The 22,653-nt window shown below is 36.3% G+C and overlaps 2 protein-coding genes and 2 pseudogenes across 2 annotated transcripts; 2 read left to right on the forward strand and 2 right to left on the reverse strand.

Moving 5' to 3' along the window:
- The first annotated feature begins 1,034 nt into the window (after positions 1-1,034).
- On the forward strand, positions 1,035-2,019 carry LOC145634156 (pathogenesis-related protein PRB1-3 pseudogene; annotated as a pseudogene).
- Positions 2,020-2,411: 392 nt separating this feature from the next.
- On the reverse strand, positions 2,412-3,073 carry LOC145634157 (pathogenesis-related protein 1 pseudogene; annotated as a pseudogene).
- Positions 3,074-8,669: 5,596 nt separating this feature from the next.
- On the reverse strand, positions 8,670-9,275 carry LOC145636044 (uncharacterized). Its single transcript, XM_081687480.1, has one exon. The coding sequence runs from the start codon at positions 9,273-9,275 to the stop codon at positions 8,670-8,672; it is 606 nt and encodes a 201-aa protein (XP_081543606.1).
- Positions 9,276-12,327: 3,052 nt separating this feature from the next.
- LOC145635481 (uncharacterized) lies at positions 12,328-22,296 on the forward strand. Its single transcript, XM_081686766.1, has 15 exons — positions 12,328-12,625; positions 14,081-14,160; positions 14,370-14,487; positions 14,606-14,784; positions 16,283-16,365; positions 16,439-16,623; positions 17,362-17,423; positions 17,595-17,703; positions 17,775-17,894; positions 18,242-18,361; positions 19,428-19,548; positions 19,633-19,789; positions 21,086-21,158; positions 21,551-21,678; positions 21,807-22,296. The coding sequence occupies exons 1-15, from the start codon at positions 12,550-12,552 to the stop codon at positions 21,927-21,929; spliced, it is 1,734 nt and encodes a 577-aa protein (XP_081542892.1). The 5' UTR covers positions 12,328-12,549; the 3' UTR covers positions 21,930-22,296.
- The last annotated feature ends 357 nt before the right edge of the window (positions 22,297-22,653 follow it).

Consider the following 22,653-nt stretch of genomic DNA (forward strand, 5'->3'; position numbering starts at 1 on the left):
ACATAATTAGCTAATTAGCGTTTATGTGTTTGGATACTAATTTAATGAATTCTATTAGTCATGTGATGAGTAGAGTCTTCCAGATTGTTATTGTTATTGTTAATGGTAGGTGGTCCATGATGTCTTAAGAAAAAAACATTGTAGAGCTTCACGGGTTTATAGTTTTACAAACTCGCAATCACGAGAGAATATGTTGGCACCTACGGCCGTCCCACCACCAATCGTATGTACTTCAGTTTTTGTGGTTGTCAACTATCTTGATAAAGTCGTGTAAATGAGATATTACGGATTAATAACTAAATCAGAAATTAAATTGATCAAAATATTGTCTTTATCTTTTTTTTATTTTTATGAAATCTCGTCTCTATCATCATCATTTATAGATCTTTATACATGCATTAAAAAAATACTCCACTATATATATATATATATATATATATATATATATATATATACAAGTTTTATAATGAATTAAATGTCTATTAATTAGTTTATTTTAGGGTGTGCTTAGTTCACCTTACAAAAGATTAACAAATTTCAAGTTTAATTAATTTTAATCAGGACTAAACAATTGTACCTATAACATAAAATTAAGGGTAATCGTTAATTAAATAAGTTTATATAACATCCTTAATCAATATTCTGGAGTAATATATACTTAAAAGAGTTAAAACCAATGATCGCTAATCAAATTTCATCTATTTCATTACCTTTCATGACTCTATTTTCGTGACACTAGTTCTTAATTGGACCAAATTAAAGGTGGCAAACCGGCAACTACATCATTCCTTATTATATGTACTTTATATGAAGAATTATAAAAGGGACTTAACATTTCTAAGCATGTGACTATCAATAATACACTATCATCTAACACAACCGTACGACCACATTCTCGTGCATTGAATAAAATCCAATTTATCTTATACTTCATTAATATTTCTACTCCACATATCAAACACCAAATATTACTTTCACACCATATAATATAGCTACTCGACCAATATATATACAACTCCAACATTATTCTATTTCTAACCATATTTTTTGGCATTTTGGCACATATAACTTCCAAAAAATAAAAGCCATGAAACCTTGTTATTATTTCTTCCTTTCTTTCTTTACCTTACTAATAATCCTCACTTCCTACCCAAAACCATCATTCTCCACCCAAGAACTCACCCCACTAAACCCTAACTACAACTTCCCACAAGTGTACAACCTCTCCAAGCAACTATGTTGGGGCTGCCTCGGAGAAGCCCTAGAGTTCCTAGCGTACCAAAACCTCGTACGAGCCAAAAAGTTTGAGTTCCCCCTTGTTTGGGACACTAAACTTGAGAAGTACGCCAAGTGGTGGGCAGGGCAAAGGTACCAAGATTGTAAGTTACAACATTCGTTCCCTGAGGGCGGGTTTACCTTAGGGGAGAACATATTTTGGGGGAGTGGATCACAATGGAGGGCTAGGGATGCTGTTCAAGATTGGGCTGATGAGGAGAAATATTATGATTATGGTTCAAATACTTGTGTTGAGGGCCAAATGTGTGGACATTATACACAAATTGTTTGGAGTAAAACAAGGAGTGTTGGATGTGCTAGGAGCGTTTGTGAAAATGGGGACGTGTTTATGACCTGTAATTATTATCCTCCTGGAAATTATGTGGGTGAACGACCTTATTAACTCGGGTTTAGCTTTGATTTTATTTGGGTTTCAAGAAATTATAAACCCAAATAGGCAAATATATAAGCAAAGGGCATATATATTTTGAATATATAGCAATTATATGTACTACGTATATTGTACTATTACATGTCAAACTCATTAAAGTCATAATATATGTGTTGGATTGAAATGTGTTGTATGCTAGCTTATTGTGTTTATAGTGATCAATGAACACCCTTATCTATACGCTACATTGCTAGCAAATTAATCTATGAATGAAGAAGTTGATTGGAACATATAAGTGAAGATTACTTGAATTAATAAATACAACTTACCAGTAACTATGATTTCGATTTTTATACTCATAAACTTACAATTTATAGCTATATAATCCATACAACGGCTAGTTTTGCCAAACAATCTTTCAAGACTTTGACCAACTAAAATAATTGATCATCAAGAATTTGAAAGAAATAAAGTTACATAATACGGAGTGATTAGCATTAATGGATTTTTAATTTCATCTAAGAGTAACCGCTTTCATAGGGCAAATAAACATCTCCCAAGAGTTCATACTCGTTGATCTAATAGATATCCCCATCAGTACAAGAAACAATTTCAACTTACAAACATTGTCATATCAATAAAACTAGTTTAATTGATGCAAAAGTAAATTAAAATATTAATCAAAGTTTATAATTAAGCACCAAGCACATCTTGTGGTTCTTAATAAGTCAGTTATTACTTATTACACAATAGATTGGACCAAGACAACGTACTAGGCTTTGTCATTGAAATTGGGTCTATTTAGGCTCTACGTACTTAGTAGGGCCTTGAACCAATATAGTTCCCGGGTGGATCATAATTGCATGTAATAAAAACACCAAGACCATTATAACAGACTACTTTAGCGCAACCAACTCTAGTAGAACTCTTCCAAACAATTTGGGTATAATGTCCACAATCCTTGCCATAAGCACAAGAATTGGAATTATAGTCATACCACTTTTTCTCATCAACCCAATATTGGGCTGCAAAGGCTGGTGACCAATCACTACCACCACTCCCCCAAAATATGTTCTCCCCATAAGGACCTCTAGAGTGTTGTAGGGCACAATCGTACCGCCTTTGGTTAGCCCACCATTGGGCATAGGCAGCCAACCGATTGTCCCATGACAAAGGCGGCACCCCAACAACATTTCGAGCATCATTTTGAACCTTCATGTAAAGATCAATGTCGCTCGTGGGCTGGGCCGGAGATATGTATGGAGAACCATGATAAGGTGAAGGACTATAACTATATGTTCTGCTTTCATAGGCATAAGATGACATTGAGAGTAGTAAAAGAACAAAGATAGAAACACATAAAATGTTAGTAGACATTTTTAGTTTTTTTTCTTTTGGTTTTGGTTTTGGTTTTGGTTTTGGTTTATGAAGAAGGTTAGAATTATGTTGCTCTTATATAAAGGCAAAGGTGTAAGATAATTTGTCAAAGTAAAAACTGTAGCATTTAGTGGCAACCCATGTTCTTTCAGGATTAGTATGACCTTATGTCAAATTGAGATTAATGTGATTCGTTTCTTCATACAAATTGGGTTTGACGTTTAATTTATTTCCTATTAAAAAGTAATTTAACCTATAAAATATTATTGATTATTCCTTTAATTATGATAAACCCAATTGCTAGATAATTATGTCAAAGTTCCAACATGCATCAACATGGAAAAAAATTTGGCCGGTTTAGGGTGATAAAATGATTTATTTTGTTGTTCAATAACATAAACAAGTATTTTAATAGTAATTCTTTTTAGTTAACTGCTTGTACGTTATCTTTAGTCCATTTTGAGTCACTAATAAAAAGTAACATTGATAATGAATCTAATACATAACTTTTGGTTAGGAAAGTCTAAAATTACCCCTTAATACTAAATTAAGAGCAATTTTTTATTGAGGGGAGAAGGGTAAGAGATCTCTACCCTCAAAGTGTCTCTAATAGGGATTGAACCTCCAATCTCAAGATTGGAAGGTACAATCTTTCCCACTAGACCAAACTTAACTTGGTAAATTAGCTGCAAATTAGCCATTAAAATAAGTTTAACAAATTATATGAAGTATAGAAGTAGGGCAGAGTACTTGATCAAAAAGCGACTAAAAGAAGATGATAGAACACAACACATGCAGATTATAATCGGCCTAAGCTAGTGAGTAGTGAGCATTCATGAGTATTTGGAAGAATTTTATGTATCGCAAGTTTCCAATTTGGAGTTTATCACGCCGATGATTTGATAGCTTTTTAAATAAATTGTGTAAACCTATCTATGTAACGTGATGAGGGCCACAAATTGTGTTGTAAGATAATGTCAACATGCAACACCCTTATTGTCAAACACACCAATTAACTTTTCAGCATACAACTTTAATCCTTTGTTTTACTTTATTTTACCAAGTACAGTATTTTTGTTAAGTTTAATTTAATTGCTTCCTCGGTACCTAAATAATTGATACAATCACACTTAGTACATATGTCAACACAAGTTTAACCTTAAAGTAATACATATGATTAATATAAAAAAAATAAAAAAAAATAAAAAAAAGTTAATATTATGAAGCTTTCTATAGATACACATTTAACAATATATTTTATTGCTATTAGTGACTATATATTATAACTCCTCAAAGCTATTAAGAGATCATTAAATTTTCTCATCTTTCTCCCATATGGAATACTACAATGAGGTCTCAACCTTTTAAATGTAATAAAAAGCAATAAATAAACAAGTAAAAGTTACTTTATTTTATCCAACAAAAATCATCCCTAAAAAAAATAAAAAAAAAAAAAAAAAAATAATTTGTAATCAATAAAACTAGTCCACACACCTCATCCTCATGTTACACCTACCAAGAAACAGAAAGTGATGGATAGCTTATGTGGTTAGAGATTCTTAACCGTTTTTAAGAGATTCTGAAATCAATTCTCATCACTTGTTTTTACGGCTTTCTAAACACCATAAAAAAGACATAAACAAAGTAACAATTTCGATAAATTTTTTTTTTTTAAAAAAAAATCTAGCAATGTGAGCATTGACTTAATGTTGCTACTATTAGCATTGCTAGCCATACTAAAGATCTTACATGTTACATGGTTACTATTCAACTAAGAGGTTCCTTTATATTAGAGTTCAAGCCCTCTATAGGAATTAAGAGTTTTCCTTGTGAGGAGGGTCTCCTAATGCCTTTTTATTTTTCTTACCTTTATATATACTACCTCCGATTTTTTTTAGTTGCACTTTGGAGTATTATTTGTGAGATATAAAATATTTAAAAGTTACAACTTAAAAAAATCGGAGGTAGTATATAAAAATTATGTAGGAACTAAATATGTTCATTTGCTGAAAAATTTTGAACTAAACTTGAACAAACACTAGAATGTGTTAGATTAACAGTGCAAAGAGTCATGTCAACTCAAAAAAGACAAAATGGCAACAATTCTCCAAGCAAAAGCATGTCTTTTTTTTTTTTTTTTTGACAAAGGGAACACAAAAAACAACTTAAAAAACAAAAGAAAGAAGATCTCTACAACGTGCCGCTCCAGCCAGGGAATGAGCCTCCCTAATAGAAGTCCTTGGAACCTTTCGAATAAGGCAGGTAGTAAAATCTGACAAAATGTTCCGAATCTCCTGAATAGTCCAAATTACTGCTATATCCTTCACTTCCTGGCACAAAATTAACGTAGAAATAATAGAGTAGTCAGTAAGAAGCAGAAGCCGAGCAAAACCCCGCAGTCGAGCTTGTTGAAGACCAAACAAGCAAGCAAGCAGTTCTGAATGAAGAGCCGACCCAGCAACACAAGCCTTGGCACCTCCAGCCATAGGTTGCATCGAATCGGAAGCACAAAAACACCAACCAGTACCAGCATTGTTAGTCTCCCTATCCCAGGCTCCATCAAATAGCATAGAAAGCTCACAAATGTCAGTCAGCGCACCACAAAGAACATAAGTAGTAGAAGGAGATGGAAAACCCAGAGGCCTACCCGTCGAATCAGAAAGTAGAATACGAGCATTCTGACTTCTGAGGCTACAATCAGAGGCCAAAGCTAAGATTGAATTGGGAGAGTAAACCGCAGATCGGAATCTAACATTATTTCTTGTTAACCAAATTGCCCAGCAGATTCCAAAGAAATAGTCCAAAATAGTCCACAATCTGGCCGAACTAAGTCCAGAGACAATACCTGTAAACCACTCAAGGAAAGGTGGAAATCAGGAGCAGGAAAAGAACCCCAGTCTATAGAAGGCCATAAAGACCCAACAAAGGGGCAATCACGGAATAAATGATCCCTTGATTCCACCGCATTGTGACAGAAAACACAAGTTAAATCTACAGAAATACCTTTCCTGGATAGCACCTCCATAGAAGGAAGAGCATTGTGAACAATCTTCCAGGCTAACATCTTCCACTTAGGAAGGATTGGTAATCCCCACAGGCGTTTCCACCAGGTAGGAAGAAGCACAGTAACTGGGGAATTAAAGTGTTGATATAAAACATGTAAATAGGCTGATTTTGTGGAGAATCTTCCATCCCGAGTATATTTCCAGTAAACAAAATCATCAACCGCTTTCGTAGGACGTTCTAAACTCAAAATAGCTGTAGCCACCTGCTGAGGGAAAAGAGAACGAACCTTAGAGGGATTCCAGGAGAAAGAGGAAGGGGCTAAAAGATCCGAAACATAAATAGGTCTATCATTAACTAGAGTCGACTCCTTGAATTCCACTTTAACATTGGGAAGCCAACAATCATTTAAAATACTTATATTATTCCCTGAACCAATCTTCCAAGCAACACCTTCCGAGATAGCTAAGTTACCTTCCATAAGCCCTCGACTTCCCCAAGAAGGACGGGCCCCAGAAATGTGAGACCTGTGCTGAAGAAGATTCGGATACTTAGCTGAGAGAACCCGAGAAGCTAAAAGTTGAGGATTATGTCTCAATCTCCAAGCCTGCTTAGCAAGCAAAGCTACATTAAAGGAATGAAGATGACGGATTCTAAGACCACCTAAACCTTTCGGGAGAAAAACAGAAGCAGCAGGAGCCAAAGCCAGACCCTTGGCAGCTTCCCCAGACTTCCACCAAAACCGCAGAAGAAGAGAATTCAACCTGTCACAAATTGTCGAGGGGATCTTGAACACTGAAAGAATATGGTTAAAAGAAGCAATAAAAACCGAGTTTATAACAACCAACTTAGCCGCAGGCGACAGTCTAAGAGAGGAAAATGTTGATAATCGCCGAACCAACTTATCAACCATAAACTGAAACTCTTTGCATTTGCTACGACCAATATCCACAGGAAGACCTAAGTAAGTGCCAATGGATGAGCAGGCCTTCATCTTTAGAGTGGTTGCGAGGTAATCTCGATAATCATCAGGAGTGTTAGAGCTGAATCTAACAAAGGATTTCTGAAGATTAACCATTTGACCAAAATTCGAACAAAACTCATTTATCACCGAAAGCACATTATCACAAGCCTCGGGAGAAACTTGAAAGAAAAGCAGAGCATCATCTGCAAAAACAGATGCGAAACAGTAGGAGCCCTTCGAGAAACACGAAGACCACGAAATAAACCTCGGCTTTCATCACGTCGCAGCATTAAAGAAAAAACTTCCATGCATAAAACAAAAAGGTAAGGAGAAAGAGGGTCCCCTTGTCTGAGTCCACATTTAGGAATAAAAGGTTGCGAAGGAGAACCATTAATCAGGAGCTGGTACGAAACCGTAGTAACACATTGTTGTAAAATATGGACCCAATAAGGAGGGAACCCAAACCTCCGCAGAACCTCCCAGAGGAAATCCCAGTTAACCCTATCATAAGCCTTATTCATATCTAGTTTTAAAGCCGCAGAACACGTCTTAGATGGCGAAGAAGACATGTATGAAAGTATTTCATGGGCTAGTAACCCATTGTCCGTCATTAACCGACCTGGCACAAAAGCATTCTGAGACTCAGAAATTAGAGATGGTAAAATCTTCCGAAGTCGATTAGTAATACACTTGGCAATGCACTTGTACACCACATTACATAAACCAATCGGACGAAATTGGGATGCCAATTCAGGGTGATCCACCTTTGGGAGAAGAACCAAGAAGGTACGATTCCATTCTTTTAGCAGATAACCATGAACAAAGAAAAACTGAACTGCCTCAATAACTTGGGGACCAACCGTAGGCCAATGAAGTTTAAAAAACGCCGAAGTAAAGCCACCTGGACCAGGAGATTTATCATTCCCAATTTGAAACATAGCTTCCTTAATTTCTTTGTCACAAAAAGGATTCATAAGGACCTGGAAATCTAGCTCCGAAATAGTAGGAAGATCCAAATCCTCCCATTTACATGGGGAAGCAGAAGAATGAATTCCCTGACAATTATAGAGCTCGGTAAAATGATCTACCAAGACAGAAGCAATCCCAGCTTGATCAGAAACCCAAACACCATTACCATTTTTAAGGCTCATAATTTTGTTTCTTCGGCGACGAGCTTGAACCGAGCGGAATAAGAGACTGGAATGAGACTCACCTAACGCATCCCAACGAATCTTGCACCGTTGTTTCCAAAAAAGAAAAGCTGTCTGGGCTCTGGAAATCTTGTCTTCGCAACAAAAGGAAGTCAGATCTTTGCTGATCACTCTGTAGATGAAGAGAATTAGAAGTTACAGAATTCTCCAAATCTTGCCAATCTATACCCCATTTCCGCTTATTAGTAGCACACCAACGAAGCATATGACCTTTCACTGCATCCAATTTTCGAGAGACCGAAAACATAAAAGAACCAGGGTGAACTTGTTGCCAGTCAGAATTAAATATAGTAGCAACCTCTTTGATACCCAGACACCAGTTTTCAATTTTATATGGACTTCGTCTTGCAGAAATAGAACCAATTTCCCGTAAAACAATAGCAGCATGGTCCGAGAATAGAATTGGCTGGTGGAAGATAGCAGCATTTGGGTACATATCAAACCATGCCTAAGTCGCATAACCCTTATCTAACCTTTCATAGGTGGGATTCTGGATCTGTCCATTAGTCCAAGTAAAATGGGGTCCCGTAAACGGAATGTCTATAAGATCATTCTGCAATTTCCATTCCATAAACTGATGACGACCCGGAATTTCAAGGGAGCCCCCAATTTTATCATCCATATATTCAACCTGATTAAAATCACCTACTAAAACTACATGTGGAACTGAATTTAAAATATTGGTGATTTTTTCCCAAACCAAATGTCTGACTGAAGTATGAGGCGAACCGTACACAAAGAGGATATATTTTATTGCTTGACCAGGGATTACAACTTTACAAAAAATTACATTAGGAGATAAGACTAAAGGAGTTACTACTAGTGGAGCAAACCAAAACACAACTGAACCTCCACTAAGGCCTAACGCATCACAACCACAAAAACCATCAAAACTAACCGAGTTTAACTTTTGTACAGCTACATCAACAGAAACTAAGGTTTCCATGAGAAACATCATATCTACACCCAAGGAGCGGACTAACGAAACCACATACGGAACTTTCGGGGAGTCCGCCGATCCAAGACCCCTACAGTTCCAGGCACCAACATTCATGGCCCTCGAGGTGGCCCTTGAAGGTGAGCCACCGAACCTTGGTCAGAGGGAGATGAAGCACTGTCAGAAATCGGTTCACCCATAGAGCCCTTACGACGCTTAATTTGTTTAAGACAAGGAAAACATCCCTGAGATGCCGTTGCAGGTGGAGTATCAGGTTCAGAGATTGAAGCCATACGCTTCGAAGGACAAGTATTCTTCACCCATTGCCAAACTCTCTCTTTACCCTTAGCCATTTTCAGCTTTAATGGAGCTGTACGCTTTCCCGACACCTCTGTTTTAGACATAGGAGAAATAGCATAGTTAATTGGACTAGCCTGAGCATGCTGAGGCGACCACTCCATAGAAACAGCTTCACCGGAGTCAGAACCAAGTTCCCCCGCTGATTCCACCGTAGTTTCCGACGGTTCACAGCGAATAAATGACGGCGAAAGAGATAAATTAACACCCCCGGAAGATGAATCTTGCTGGTAGCCCGAGTTTGCCTCATTATGAGATGGAAAAGATAACCCAAGTGAAGGTAAAGGAGATTCGATCTGTAATATTGGATTGGCAACAGAAGAAACATTTGAGCCCAGCCAATTACTTGGACCTGCACCAAATGGATCAGGGTAGATTGGCCCACCAGGCCCCAAGGGCGGAGGAGAAAACATAGGAGTGGGCTCAAGGTTCTGGTTACCCAAATCACGAAATAAAATGCCACGATATTGAGGCTCAGCACAAGGTCCAGGACGAGAAAGCCTAATTCTTGAAGCTGTTAAATATGGATCCGGCTCACCCACTCCATTTCGGGCTAGCCCATTAGGAGGTGGATCCGGATTAATGGGCGTGGCATTAATCTGATGTGCAGGCAGCCCATGGTAAATTTGGTGGGGTAGCAGAGTAGTAGCACGTGGGATAGGATTAGGATAATTAATCTGAGTCTCAGAATTATCACCTATACCACGTGCCCCCATTTCCCAGTTATGAATTTGATGCCACCCCTCACGTGGGTTGATTGCATGATTGCCACGTCTTTGCAGAGAAGGAGGAGGTGGCTGAACTTCATCAACTTCGAGATCCTCCCTGATGCACCGATTGATGCCCAAATCCCGCCGCCATACCTCATCGTTGGAGTTGCGAAACCCACTGCCTGGTGGTCCGAGGAATAAACCCGGAATAGTATTCCTAGCAGGCGGAGAAGGAGAACTCACTGATCCTGTAGAAAAGGTGTCAATAATATCACTTAATTGATCCCAGTCCGACGGATGAGAGTCAGCAGGATATTCAAATGGGTCATCCTCATCATTATCTCCAAACCACAATTCAGTAGTCCAATTGTCCGGGTTTGGAGCAATACCCCGTATCAAATTGGTGTATAGAGAAGCATCCGTTGGACCAAATAAAACACGTGCGCCGTTTTCGTGTAGCTTACGAAAGCGACGCTCCAAGAGGAACTTACTTAATTCATATGATTTGGGACAGGTTGCCCGACCATGTCCGACAAAACCACACTTTTTGCAAAAGCGAAATATCCCTTCATATTTAAACCTGACCCATGTTACATGATTGTCGTGGGTTGGAAAGAAACAACCCGCAATCAATGGTAACGACAAATCAACTAATATTTTAACTCTAGGTCTCGGAATAGGAAACTGACCGTTATGATTTTCTTCCATAAGTAGATCACCAACCCGATTAAGAACTGAAGAGGCCACTTGAGGTACTGAATAGCGGATCGGAAGACCTTGAACTTGAACCCACATCGGCACCAAATTCAGGTTCATATTCTCCGGAACCTCATGTCCCGGTATGCGCTGAATGACCATCAAACTACCCTTGAAATGAACCCAGCCTCTCTGGTCTAATTCATCAGCGTCAAACGAATTTGAACAGCAAAAAACAAATTCTGATCCATATTCATAGACCTTGACCGGACCCCGTAGATGCCAGAAACGAGATACCAAACGTTGCACCAGAGCTACTGAAAATTTCCTAGAATCCCAGAATTTACCTATTACAGTACATCGCCAGTCAAAATTCCCTTCCTCAAAAGAAGGAGGAGGAAATTCATAGGTTCCTATAACATGAGGGTAGACAAAGGTACGAGGAAAAATTCTATCAGACATGATTAGCAAGAGGTTAACAAACTAAGAGGACAGAAAAATATACTAAGAGATAGAAGGAAAGTTATTCCGGAATTAAAAGGTAGACAATTGAATTTTGAGTTTGATCTATCTATCGAACTAAAGAAAAGAAAGAGAGGTATTTCTCTCACTAGAACTTCTTTCTCTCACTAGAGATTCTTTCATATATATCAATTATTATTAAGCAAAAGCATGTCTTTTTGCCTAAAGAAACATTTTTGAAGCTACCCAAACTTTAATTTTCAAAACGAATTGAGCCATCTCATTAATTATCAATCCATCAACTATTTTTAGGAATTTTGGAGCAATTAATATTTTTAATTTAGCTAAAATTTACATATTCTCAAGTTAAGATTTTGAACTTACAAAGCATAACATGGTACATTTTTATAAGATTGTAAAAATTCATAATATCAGTCATGAGTAACGTAAACTAACCTAATCACTCAAATTTCCAAAACTAATTTTTTTTTTCTTTTCAATATCCTAATAAATAACATTCTAAGGTGCATTTTATTCACTCAAACTAAACTTATACTACCTCTGTCTCATAATAATTGTAACAGTTTGATTTTTGCACTATTTATATGCTTGTCTAGACTATATCTTTCATCGTTATATTTTCATATAAACATACTCTGTATGAAGTATATTTTTATTACATTAACATTTTATATTTCTTAAAATATTTAATTACAAATATTAATAATTAATTTTGTGCATTGACATATATGTTAGTCATAGTGTCCTAATTATTATAACAATGGAGGAAATATAATGTATAACCTTGTTACTTTGTTAGCCTTTTTTTTTTTATTATTTATTTTTTTTAGAAAATAACCTTATGTTCTTAGTTTCACTTTATATTTACACTTGATTGGAACTTGAATAAAACGAGTGATTAAAAAAAAAAAAACTTAAATAGTCATTAATCAATAATCTCGTCATCAATCCCCATCACAATAGATAAGATAGGAAGATATACATACATTTAATGATTTTTAAAAATACAATAAAAGTAAAAGAACATTTCCAAAAAAAAAAATAATAAATAATAATGTACGGCCAAAAAAAACAAAAATAATCAACAACCCCGTAATTGAACCAACGCCACCCCTTGAACGCTTTATTACTCCGTCGTGAATAAAATGTCCGGCGCCGATGACGCCCCTCCTCGCTCCGTCTTCCTCGGTGTCGACGTCGGCACCGGCAGCGCTCGCGCAGGTTCTCCTCCTCTCTCTCTCCTCCTTACGACGTCGTTTCCTTCTTATATATGCGATCATACACTAATTTATTTTAAATAATTCAATGTAATCACTGTTTTTATTGTAAATTGTAAAATGCCTTTGTTTTGAATATTTTGTATTTTTTTTACTTCACTTTTTCTGTTTTTTAATTTGTTGCTGTTGATTTTATTGCATTAGCTGCTAATTTGTAATGCTTAAGTTAATTTTTGATTGCATGTAAATAAACTATAGGATATACATTTGGTATAAGAACATTGTTTTTAGTGATTCATATGAAATGAGAAGGTCAATGAATTGTACAGATTAGTATTGATATTGTGCTGTATAGTGTTATTGTTAGTGATTTGAGTTAGTTTAGGTGGATAAGTCAATGAAGAGACATTTGTTATTTGCTATTTTAAGCTTTGATAGGTTAATTGCAAAAATTGCAATTTATGCTCTCTTCTTTGATCAACTATTTATTTGAGTGAAGCGGAACCATGGAAGTATGGACCGATGTATAAAAAGGCTCAAGGCGCACCAAGGCATCATAATTGCCTTGCCTAGACCACAAAAGACGCATGACCCCTAACGCCTTGTGCCTCAGGCCCTCAGCCTCAATATATCTAAAAATGCTGCCTAAAAGCCTTTTAATTTACCAAAAATAAAAACTATTGATAGGTGCAAAAAGTACAAGCTCTTAAGTTAATCATTCAAATCTCTAATAGTAAGGCATTGCTTACTAGGAGATTTTAAAGAATGTAGCTTTTATGGAGTATATGATTTTGTTTTGCCGCTTAACATGTTTTTGAATTTTTGCGTAACTTGTAGACTTGAAAGTTGAAGGATCGAAATGTTTAGACTACATATTTGTGTATGCTTGTATTGGTTAGGATTCTGATAGCAAGTAAATTGGTTTGGAGAGACTTTTGCTCTTTCATCACCCAACATCAAACTCTTTTAGGGATTTATGTCTCTAGTTATATTTCAATATTTTCTCGTTTTATGTTAATGTAGATAAGTGAGGAAATCTGCAAAAATGCTACGCACCTCAACAATCTGATATCTGATGGCCTTTATAGATATCCTTGCCGGATTCAAGTAGATTATTATTTTTTTTCTATAAACTAGTAAATGGCATCAGTTTAGTGACGTTAGGTTGTAAATAACTGAATATAAGTTCATATCTATTTGTCATGTAATTGTTGTTCTAGATGAGAATCATGAGATAAGAGGAAAGATCATCAATGAGATGTAGAAATTTACATTGCTTCAGAGGGTCCATGATTCCAATCAACAAACTTTATAACTTTGTTTCTATTAGTTGCTGTAAATTTACATTGTTTCTATTAGTTACTGTAAAAAGTATAGCAAAGTTTCCTTATAAATTTGTTGCTTAATGTAGTCTAGCTCTTTATCCTAGGCTGTTTCTAACACATTTGTGCTGATATAGGTTTGTTTGATGCGAATGGTAAGCTTTTAGGTTTTGGAAACTGTCCCATACAAATTTGGAAGGAGGGTGATTGTATTGAGGTGAGAAAGTTATCTTAGATATAACAGTAAGCCAACACCATCTTTTCTCTTTGTTACTTGGTGTCTAATTGGTGAAAATCTGTGTTGCAATTCTTATAAAGAAGTTGTATGAGATACAGAGTACATTATATTATTTATAATTACATTCAAGGTTTTTTTTTTTTTTATTTATTATTTTTCGGAGGTTTAATTCTCCTGATTTTATCCAGCAATCTTCAACCGATATCTGGCTTGCTGTCTGTTCAGCTGTTAAATTAGCATGCACTCTTGCAAATGTTGATGGAAAAGAAGTAGTGGGGATTGGGTTTGCAGCAACGTGTTCCCTTGGTGGGTAAAATGTTTCATAATTGTACTTTGTCAGTTTGTCTTTGAAAACTAAGGTTAGGTTTTACTGCTTTATATAGTTACTTTCTGAAATTTGACTAATGTCGCTTATTTTCTCCAGTGGCTGTAGATTCTGATGGTTCCCCAGTTACAGTTTCTTGGGGTGGTGATTCTAGAAGAAATGTTATTGTTTGGATGGACCATAGAGCTGTAAAGCAAGCTGAAAGGATCAATGCTTCTAACTCACCTGTATTGCAATACTGTGGGGGATCTCTTTCTCCTGAGATGGAACCACCAAAGGTATCTGCTTGTTCAATATATTCTTTTTGTGGTGTGCAATACCCTTCATGGGCAGCAAATTTGTGAAATTCTTTTGATGCTTAAACCTCACACTGAATCTGGTTTTCAGAAAAACTTGTAATTAGCATCCATGTTGCAAACAGGCATGGTTCACTCCCACCATATAGGAGCTTGTGCTAAAAGGTTTATTTTTCCAAAGTTAAATAAGAAGAGAGAATTAAGTATATCTGCATCTATGTAGATAAGTTAGAGGAACATTATTATAAGAGTCGTTAATATTCTGTTTTGTGTGCCACACTGCCACTGCTGTATGAGGATTGTAAAACAAACAAATGCTGAGCCTGAAAGACTCAAACATGCCAGATTATTATTTTATTTTTAGGTTTTTCTTTATTTGGAGATAATTTCTTTAACCATCGCTTAAGGTTCTAGATAATGCTTCAGTTTCATTAGGGCCATTAGGCTGTTAACATACTGCTACTTCTAGATGCATTGCTAACTGTTTTTGCAGCCTTGCAGCATCTTCTTGACAATATAAGGTGTCTGAACAACTTAGGGAACTCTGTTCGAATCCCAATTAGATACTACAAACATTAGGATTAGACTGATAGTCAATCTAGTAGTCCTTTTTCCCAACACCTTTCTGGCTTTCTGCAGCATTATAATATTTATCTGGGTTCTCCTTGTGGATCATTCATTCAGACGGCATATTATATTGTGAAACTAAAAGTGTTTGAAGTGGGCTGTGGACCAAAGTTTTCGAAGCATCAAGCCAACTGAAAAATTGAAAAATGGTGGCTACAAATTGCCTATTGAGGCTGATAGTATTTTGGGCTCATTTAATATTTCCTTTGACAGCATGGGACAAATAATTTTATTGGGATACAAAATGGTTGCGAGTTATGCTAATTGCTGAAGGTCTTTGCTCCTTAGCATCTTCTATTTAGCAAGTGGATTAATGCATACTGGTACAGCTGAAAAATATACTCAATCAACAAGCTCTATAGCTACTTGAGGATGCTAGCTGAGCAATGACTGTGAGGAGACCAAGCCTTAGCTGTTATGGGTATAGAATCAACCGAACATCACATATGAATAATGAATTTGAGATACTCGAGAGATAGGGGAGATAGAATTATAGAATTGACCATGTATCTTCAATTCTGTCGAGATCAATATTAGCAATTAGATTTGCAAAGGTGGAACTTGTGGAAGTTATGGGGATTAAGCTATATTGTATTGAAACTGTATAAATAGTGGATATCCTTATTCTTTTAATGTCAGTGCTTTAGAGCATCTTTTGAGGGACAGAGCTGCTAAAAAATACCAGAATTGTTATTTTCCCTGCTTTTGGATTACCTTGACCCAATGCATTAGCTTCAAAGTCAAATTTTAGCAAAAATAATCAGCTTATGAACCTTTTTTTTTTCTCCTGAAATGCATCACATTTAAGCTATGAATTATGTGGGACATGATTTATAAGAGTGCTTTTCTGCAGCTTTTGTGGGTTAAGGAAAACCTCAAGGAATCCTGGTCAATGGCTTTTCGGTGGATGGACTTAAGTGACTGGCTGTCCTATAGGTACTTGGCTGTTTTGTTCTTATATTAGTGTGGTTTAACATTGAATTAATTCTTAGTTAACATATCTTTCTAGAGCAACTGGTGATGATACGAGGAGCCTTTGCACCACTGTTTGCAAATGGACATATCTGGGTCATGCACACCTGGAGCAATTGAATGAGAATGATTCCCGTGATATGGAAGCTTGTGGTTGGGATGATGAATTTTGGGAGGAGATTGGCTTAGGTGATTTGGTCGATGGACATCATGCCAAGATTGGTATACTTCATGCTTCTTTTTATTGTGCCAAACTGCTTAATGCTACTACTTCACTCTGCTTTATGAATTTATAAAACCCTTTCGATTGAACATATCAACTTAGTAATCTTAAGACCTAGACTACTTATGCTGATTAGAATATAATACGTGTATTAATAGTGCACAGGGTGAGCTTCCTGTCTAAAGTTTCTCATCTCTGTATTGTCAATAACAAAGTTAAGGTGATACCTGATAGTCTACACTACCAAGTCAATCGAAGAATTCCCTCTGGATATGTGCATTATATACCTGTACAGTCATTCACGTATTTTAGGCTTGTTTGGTAAACATTTATTGATGTAGTTTATTTTTTTTAATTTTTTTTTAATACCTCCTCTGTTTTTTTAGTTACGTCACTTTGGTTTTCATGGACTCCTAGGCAACTATTAGTTAAAAGGTAGAGAGAGATAGGGCAATTATTAGTTAAAAGGTAGAGAGAGGTGGAGAGAAAAGATAGATAGGGCCCATGTGAAAGGAGAGAGATAGAGAGAATTTATTTGTTAAAATGAAAGTGATGCAACTAATTTGAAACTTCCGTTTTAGGAAAGTGATGCAACTGGGAAAAAAAAACAAAAAAAAAAAAAAAAAAAAAAAACAGAGGAAGTACTACTTTTTAAGGTTTATGTTCATTTTCTTTTTCCTATTTGTATATATGTAGTATCTTATGAACCCTACATTGCTCTCTTAATTTTCTAATAGGGCGGAGTGTTGCTTTCCCTGGGCATTCTTTGGGCTCTGGTCTGACACCAACTGCTGCAAAGGCAAGATTTTTTGTCCTGAAGAGTTCACAATGATTTCAAGTGCTGTTTCCTTGGGAATCCATTCAACATAATATGTAGCTACATTCCTTTAGTGGGCTTGGGAGGAAATTCTACGTGCTCATTGTAGATAAGTGTTGCTGCTTCATTTTTTCAGGAATATTTGTTTTTCAGGAACTAGGTTTGGAAGCTGGCACTCCAGTAGGAACATCTTTAATTGATGCCCATGCAGGTGGAGTTGGGGTCATGGAAAGCTTGCCAGCATCTGACTTGAAATGTGAAGGTACATCTTGCTCTTCTAACAGTCTTGTTAGCTCATAGACTACACTGTCTGATAAAAATTTAGTTGTTCAGCTGATGAGAAGGATGGAATCTGCCATCGTATGGTCTTGGTTTGTGGAACATCTACTTGCCACATGGCTGTGTCTCAGAGCAAGTTGTTCATTCCAGGGGTCTGGGGACCATTTTGGTCTGGTATGCTTTTCAGTTTTCACCATGTTATTTCCTTAGTTTTTTTTTTACCTGCTGAACCTTTCTAGTGCTAGGTCTCTTTTCCAGGCTGAAGCTATGACGCTATGTTCATACTTCATGTTAATTATTGCTTTGCAGAATCAATTTTTTGTTTTTTTACTTCCATCGTGTTTCATAAACATCTTGTGTCAATGTGTCATAATATAGCAGATTGCAGCATATACTATATACACAAAAATCTTTTTTCCTCTGTGTGGAAGACTTATTTTTTCTATTGTTGATTATTGCTGTTTGATTGTCTATCTGAAAATTGGAGAGGTGATTCCGCATTATCTTTTCCGCATGTTCAGCAATGGTACCTCAATTCTGGCTTACAGAGGGCGGTCAAAGTGCCACTGGGGCACTCTTGGATCACATAATTGAGAACCATGTAGCTTCTCCACATCTGGCAAATCGTACTGCCTCTCAGGGTAATGTTGATTTTTTTTTAACTAATAAATAAACTATATTTATCAGATGTAATAAGAAGTTAAAAATAAGTTGACAAACAGTCTTCTAAACTGATACCAAAAGTGCATATTAATCCTGTTTCTTTGAACCTCCCTAATTGAACAACTCTTAAAAGTCTCAGCTACTTTAGCCCTTAACGAACCTAATAAGTTACTGTTTTCCATAATATTTAAGAAGACAAAGAGACTTCTGAAAATACCCTTGAATTCCAGCCATACACACAAAATACGCCACATTATTTTTGTAATAGCACTGTGCCTCAACCTCTCTTGATTCCAAATCCTTGAAATCTAACTTGTTGCCAATGCACAACCTCTAAAAGTAAAACATAAGAATCCTCATACAAAGATAACATCCTCCTTTAGATTTATCTTTCCACGTCACAAAGTAAATAAATGAAAACAAGACTCACCAGAACTCCAGTAGCTCGACAAGCATACAAATATCAGGTGAAATAACCAAAACCGGTCTTCCGTTCTTGTCATAAGTATTAATATTACCTTCTTAGCCAATGCCAAAGTCCCACACAAAAGACCTCACCTAAAGAGGAACCTTTGGCTTCCACAAATTTTCTGATGGACAAACTGGATTATGAGGGGGTTGAGTCAAATAGAAAAGAAACGATTTACTAGTATAAGATCCTGACAAGTTTCCTATCGCACCCTAGAATCCACCACATCTGCTAAAAGAATCTCCCAAATCTATATTAAGGAAGAAAGCTCCTCTAAATCCCTATCATGTAGTGGCCTTCATAAATATATATATATTGTAATCTGCTTATTGCGATAAAAATTGACACCGGTGCATTATGGAGGGAAGAGTCAATAGACACATGAAAAACCTTGGAAACCAGAACAAATAGTCAAATCTCCTCTCTAAATATCTTCCCAAAAATGAATGCGCCAACCATTCCCTATCTCACACCTCACTAACCTTGGGTCATGCTGATTATTTAATCTTGGTTTAATCACAATCAGCCTTTTCAAGTTCAAATTTGGTGATTGACTGGTTTCTTTTATCTTTCAGGGACCACAGTGTTTGCACTTCTAAACAAAATGTTAGAATCAATGATGCAGGAGCTTGATGCTTCATTTCTTTCTGCTCTGACAAAGGATTTGCATGTCCTTCCTGACTTTCATGGGAATAGGTAAATCAGAATGCAAATAAGTCTGATTTCTAATTTTTATGGGTACCTAAGAATATAAATCTTTAAATTTGCATATTGGTTCAGGTCTCCTATTGCAGATCCTAACGCAAAAGGGATAGTCAGTGGTCTAACACTTGACACAAGTGAAAAGCAACTTGCTCTTTTATATCTTGCCACTGTACAAGGTATTGCGTATGGCACCCGTCACATCATTGAGCAATGCAATGCCAATGGCCATAAAGTAAGTATGTATATTTTGTCGTCGTTTAACATCCCAAATTGCAACATAAAAGGGGCTTTATACTACTTTATGAGACTGCTTTCATGAGTGTAATACTCATAAGATATCACTTTGTGGGACTATATGATTGTATTACTTTATAACCCCGGGTATATGTAAAGGTGATGTGCATATATACAACCATGTGTCGAGAACAAACTACAAATGTATACACAATTTGGAAAATTAATCTCAACTATCAACAATGTGAACAAAAGTGAATTTAATGACCTTAATATGTCAATACGCATAATTAGTTGTTAATTTACCCTAATCAATGTAAATATATTCAGTTTTGTGTTTGTTTTTTTTTTTTTTTTTGGGGGGGGGGGGGGGGGGGGGGAGGGAGGGTTTGACGGAGGTAAAGTTATTAGATTGGTTAGGATATAGGTGGTGGATAGTTTGGGTGGGCTAGTAATTGTGTTTTTTCAGAAACTGGTGGTTTCTAGGGACATTTAGAGAGGGATAGTGAAGTTGAAGGGTTGTTATAATTGCAGATGGGAACTGAGTGAGGATGGGGTAGTGTGCACTGTGCATATATCAGGTGATAGGCAGTAGAGTACAGGAGGTTGTTGGGTCAATTTCTTTTATTTAACTTTTTTTTCTACAATTCAGAAATTTGTTTTCTTTTGTTCAAGTTTCAATTAATTTTATAAATAAAGTTATACAATGTATTAGCGTTCCAATAGGGTAATTTACAAACTATGTTCATGCTAAGCACCTTTGTTAGGCTATGGTCAATATATTTATATGCATATTTTTCACGTATTTGTTTAACCACCTATAGCTGGGTATATAGTGTAAACTCTAGTTTTTTGGAGTATCAATGCTTATCAGAGTGTTTTATGTGAATATTCATCATCATCAATCATCATCATTTTCATTATTGTAATATGATGATTATGGGATATTGTTTACTTGACCATACCAAGAAAATTTGTGGTTTTTAGAGGTGTGTATGGGAAACTTTTAGTGAGGATAAATGGCTTGAAAAAGAGGAAAGTCTGCTTAAGATATGCCAACTGACATAATGTATTTTATTGTTGCTCAAAGAGTTGAGGGCTTGTTTTCTTGTTGCTCAAGTTATCAGACTCAGCTAGCTGAATGCCTGAATGTGTTTCGCATGGACTTCTGTTGGAAACACCTTCTAGTGTGCTGACTGCCGTGGCTGTTATTCCTGTTTGATAATCTTTTGGTTTGTTATGATCTTTCCCAGGATGTGCTATGCTCCTAAATCTAAATTTTCCCTTTCAACAGATAGACACACTTCTTGCTTGTGGTGGACTAGCAAAGAATCCTTTGTACATACAAGAGCATGCTGATATTACTGGTTTGTACCTGATTATCTTTCTCTACCTCCTCCCCCTCCCTAAAAACTAAATAAATTTTTTCAGTAAATATATGCTACAAGCCTTCTGAAATTCCAGATATATTTATTTAGTTGCTTAATGGTAATCGGATCAAACTAGTATTGTCTGTTCTTTGTCTGAATTTGTCGAACCTACCTAATTCCCTTCACTTTTTTCTAAAGAGGAAGTTGGAGATGAAAAGTAGAACCGCTAACTCCTTTATGTTTGTTTATTGTAAAGCAGAGTGTGTTTAACTGTGTTTATATTCTTCCTATAGTAATGAACACACGAAGTGATATAATGATATTGATATTCTCTAGTACTTTATCAACTTTATTAAAATAGTCTGTAAAAAAATCAATTTTTTGCACAGGATACCCAGTAATTCTTCCTCGGGAAAATGAGTCTGTATTATTGGGTGCCGCTATTCTGGGTGCTGTTGCAGCAAAGAAATATCCCAGCCTACATGACGCAATGAAGGCACTGAATGCAGCAGGCCAGGTAGGAACTTATGTATATTGCTTTGGAATAATAAGAAGGTGTATATGCCCATCACTCATTCACTCATGCATGTTTTCCATGTATGACAATTGATTCATTCTGCTAGTACTAACCCTTTAATGTTGTAGGTCATTAATCCATCCAAAGATCCCAATGTGAACAAGTACCACGATGCGAAGTATAGGATTTTCCGTGACCTTTATGATAAACAAGTCTCATATCGGTCCATCATTGCTGAAGCTTTGGCTTAGGTGGTATGGTAGTATCTTCAGCTATGAGACGAGAGTCCTTCTGAGCTTATAAGTTTGTGACTTCCTTGCTCATACACACTTTCGTGTTCAAAAGGAATTGTTTACCATATGGAGTTGTACATTTCACTTTCTCCTTTTCCTCTTAATTTTTCTCACTCGTTTATTAGTTTGCTTCTTTTCTGGGGTTTTATTTACTGTATAGCCAGTTTGTTTTGTTCTTCGTTGCTGGTTTTGCCTTCTTAACTTATTGATTATAGTTATAACAAGGAAACGGGTTATGTAAAGCTTAGTACCTACTTTTCGCGGTGATAGATTTATGAACTCTTGCTTCACGTTTCTAATTTAAGGGAACTGCTGCTATTTGCTATTCTTTTGTTTACTATTCACCGCAATGAAATTCAACTACATCATTGTCTACAAATTCTTAGTTGTATGGCTTGGAACTGGTACACCTGAAGCTAGTTATTTTTTTACTTTTTTTAGGTCAGTTATCAATTTCGTTTGTTTTAAAATCTCTTAATAAACCAAGGATTACAATTTTTAATTTTGAAGTTGTAATTCTTGTGTATTTAGATGTCAATCAAACAACCACTTACTTTTCACGACATTGAACATGATACTCTCGCAAGCCAAGTGGGGTGCAATTGGTGGGCCAAGTGGCAGTGGTGGGGGTTGCCGGAGATTGTCCAGAGGCAGTGGTGTTAAGAACGTGAAATTCCTTGGA

Source organism: Chenopodium album, chromosome 6, assembly GCF_948465745.1.
Source record: "Chenopodium album chromosome 6, dcCheAlbu1.1, whole genome shotgun sequence".
In the NCBI taxonomy this organism is placed as follows: Eukaryota; Viridiplantae; Streptophyta; class Magnoliopsida; order Caryophyllales; family Amaranthaceae; genus Chenopodium; species Chenopodium album.

Bases quoted from the DNA above. Each gene is read 5' to 3' on its own strand.
- LOC145636044 (XM_081687480.1), bottom strand. From the start codon at position 9,275: ATGAATGTTGGTGCCTGGAACTGTAGGGGTCTTGGATCGGCGGACTCC.
- LOC145635481 (XM_081686766.1), top strand. From the start codon at position 12,550: ATGTCCGGCGCCGATGACGCCCCTCCTCGCTCCGTCTTCCTCGGTGTC. The intron at 16,366-16,438 runs GTACTTGGCTGT...ATATCTTTCTAG, and splicing joins AGTGACTGGCTGTCCTATAG to AGCAACTGGTGATGATACGA. The intron at 19,549-19,632 runs GTAAATCAGAAT...ATATTGGTTCAG, and splicing joins CCTGACTTTCATGGGAATAG to GTCTCCTATTGCAGATCCTA.